We start from the raw sequence: 2,500 nt of genomic DNA, 5'->3' as shown, positions 1-2,500 counted from the left end.
AAGCTACATACATGTGCATCGCATGAGTCCGTACTGCTCCTGAATCAGAACAATAAGCTACATACATGTGCATCGCATGAGTCCGTACTGCTCCTGAATCAGAACAATACATTACATATCGTAACGGTGTTAATTATCGAAGGGCGTGTGTTATCGGCAATTGTTCGCGTTGTCATGTGAATCCATTATTATAGCAAACTTAAGTTATAGATTGTTAATCCATTATTAAACTTAGCATTTTGATTGTTTGAGAGAATTGCCGATGTTTGACACTGTCCGTTAACTGACATAGGTACGCTACTGTATATGTGCATCCTATAATCCTACAAGTAGCACAACAAAGACACATGAGCAGAAAAACAAGGAAGAAAAGCGACCCATGCAAATATTTAAGATGTGCTGATTTATCTTGATTCTAATTATATATGAACACAAATAAATAAATCAGACTCATGACGTACATGTTTGTTATATTTGTGTTTGTATGATTAAGTATTTGTGAGTTGTGTGTGTGTTTGTGTGTGTTTGTGAGAGAGAGAGAGAGAGAGAGAGAGAGAGAACAATATAGTGTTGTGTGTGTGTGTGTTTTTGTCTGTGTGTTTATACATGTGTGTGTTCAGGTTTGACATGGACAGTCTTGATAATGGCGACGCCCTGACAGAGAAATCTGTGGAGGACCTAACAAAAAGTGCCAGCAACTCCCCTTCCCACAATGCCTCTCGTGGCACGCGTGGTATTCCTGTACGGTGAGTCACTTCCTGTACTACCATCGCTCCTGAGTTGCACCTCTTCATCGGCTGCTGTAGGCCAACACACTGGTACCCTCTGATGAAGATCTGCAGTGTGTGTGTGTGTGTGTGTGTGTGTGTGTGTGTGTGTGTGTGTGTGTGTGTGTGTGTGTGTGTGTGTGTGTGTGTGTGTGTGTGTGTGTGTGCAACTCACTGGTACCCTCTGATAAAGATCTGCAGTTCCATTGGTCAGTGCAGCCTGTGTGTGTTTGTGTAGGTGTGTGTGTGTGTGTGTGTGTGTGTTTGTGTGTGTGTTTGTTTGTGTGTGCAAGTTCAGTTGTTCAGTTCAGGCTGTGTGTTTGTGTGTGTGTGTGTGTGTGTGTGTGTGTGTGTGTGTGTGTGTGGGTTCAGTTGGTCAGTTCAGTTGGTCAGTTCAGCCAAGGGACCTTCTGGAATCTAAGTGTGTGTGTGTGGTAGCATTTTGAAGTACATTTTGTGCAGTGGGCAGTGGTTCCCCTAACATAGATACGGAAATTATTTGCGGTTTGCAGATTGTCGCATTCTTGCCCACATTCACCTATAACACGCCAGCTTGATGTGGTTTTTGTGTTTAATTATTATCCCATTTCTTCCAAATATCTTTAAACAAAATGTCTAATGGTCTCTGGTATTCAAGTAACTCATAAAAATACACTGGGGTAAACCTATAGAGATGTCGATATGGCCTGTGCAGGTTCATATCAAAGTGATATTATAAACGGGAGTCATGAACAGGTTAGCTCCTTTACATTTTTCGAATATCTCTTGTCAGGTCACTTCCTTATCTGTAAAGGTATTTCTTTGTCTAACCCGCTGATGAAATATATTTAGAACAATGGAACAAGACTTCATGCTACCCAGGTCCCAGGGCACAGGAATTATTATATTTAATCTGATTGCATGGTGAATTGAACACAGACATCTCTCATCTGTCTATAAATACATGTCCACTCACTCACACACACCCACACATACACACACACACACACACACACACACACACACACACACACACACACACACATACACACACACACACACAATCTCTTATAATCATTCCTAGCATTTCTTGGTTACTCAGGGCGCAGAATGTTAACCTCAGTGGAACACAACCAGGCCATTGTCACATAGCTCACTGCAAAGCTCTGGGCTATGGGCTAAATGTGAGAGCTGTCACTCAACAGCCGAACAGGCATGGCTCTCACTCTACAGCCTCCTAGAAACACAAGAAAAGGTGTGGACACCCTGCCCAAGGTGTGAACACCCTGCCCAAGGTGCATCTGTCGGTAGATAATGGGTGGCAACCAGATGATCGGCGGTAACCGGAAGTAATTGTAAGTCATGATTGGTTAAGACCAGTCACCTGACCGTAACGGAAAACACCAGAAGTGTGATTGCCTAATACTAGGCTAATACCAGGACCTTTATTTTGTCCTTAAGTGTACCGACAGCATCCACGTGGTTCATCTTCATCCGGTGGACCTTTGGTAGGATGTGGTCTGTGTGCCGAGACACTGTTGCCTTTTCTGTTTCAGGGTGACCTCACCATTCGCCCAGGTAGCGTCTGAGGGCAAGTGCCCATGTGGCGGCTTTGTCTGGCTGTAAAGAGCTGGAAGGGCTCTGAGCACTGTTTTGGTCTGGACAGGAGGGCTAGTGTTACTTGAGTTTGGGTGGAGCGTTTGATTGAGTGTTTGTTGTTACAGTGAGGCAGAAAGGTAATACATTTGAAGAGA

The 2,500-nt window shown here is 43.7% G+C and overlaps 1 protein-coding gene across 1 annotated transcript in view; it reads left to right on the top strand.

Moving 5' to 3' along the window:
• fmnl1b (formin-like 1b) overlaps window positions 1–2,500 on the top strand; it is a gene marked incomplete at its 3' end in the record, with an annotated part of 44,402 nt that overhangs the window by 18,024 nt on the left and 23,878 nt on the right. The window contains exon 6 of the mRNA XM_080835523.1: window positions 621–746. Coding sequence (XP_080691649.1) covers window positions 621–746 — 126 coding nt within the window. The remainder of the gene's footprint in view (window positions 1–620; window positions 747–2,500) is intronic.

This window comes from Sprattus sprattus (genome assembly GCF_963457725.1).
Source record: "Sprattus sprattus genome assembly, chromosome: 3".
In the NCBI taxonomy this organism is placed as follows: domain Eukaryota; kingdom Metazoa; phylum Chordata; class Actinopteri; order Clupeiformes; family Clupeidae; genus Sprattus; species Sprattus sprattus.
This window is presented reverse-complemented; position numbering and strand designations above follow the sequence as displayed.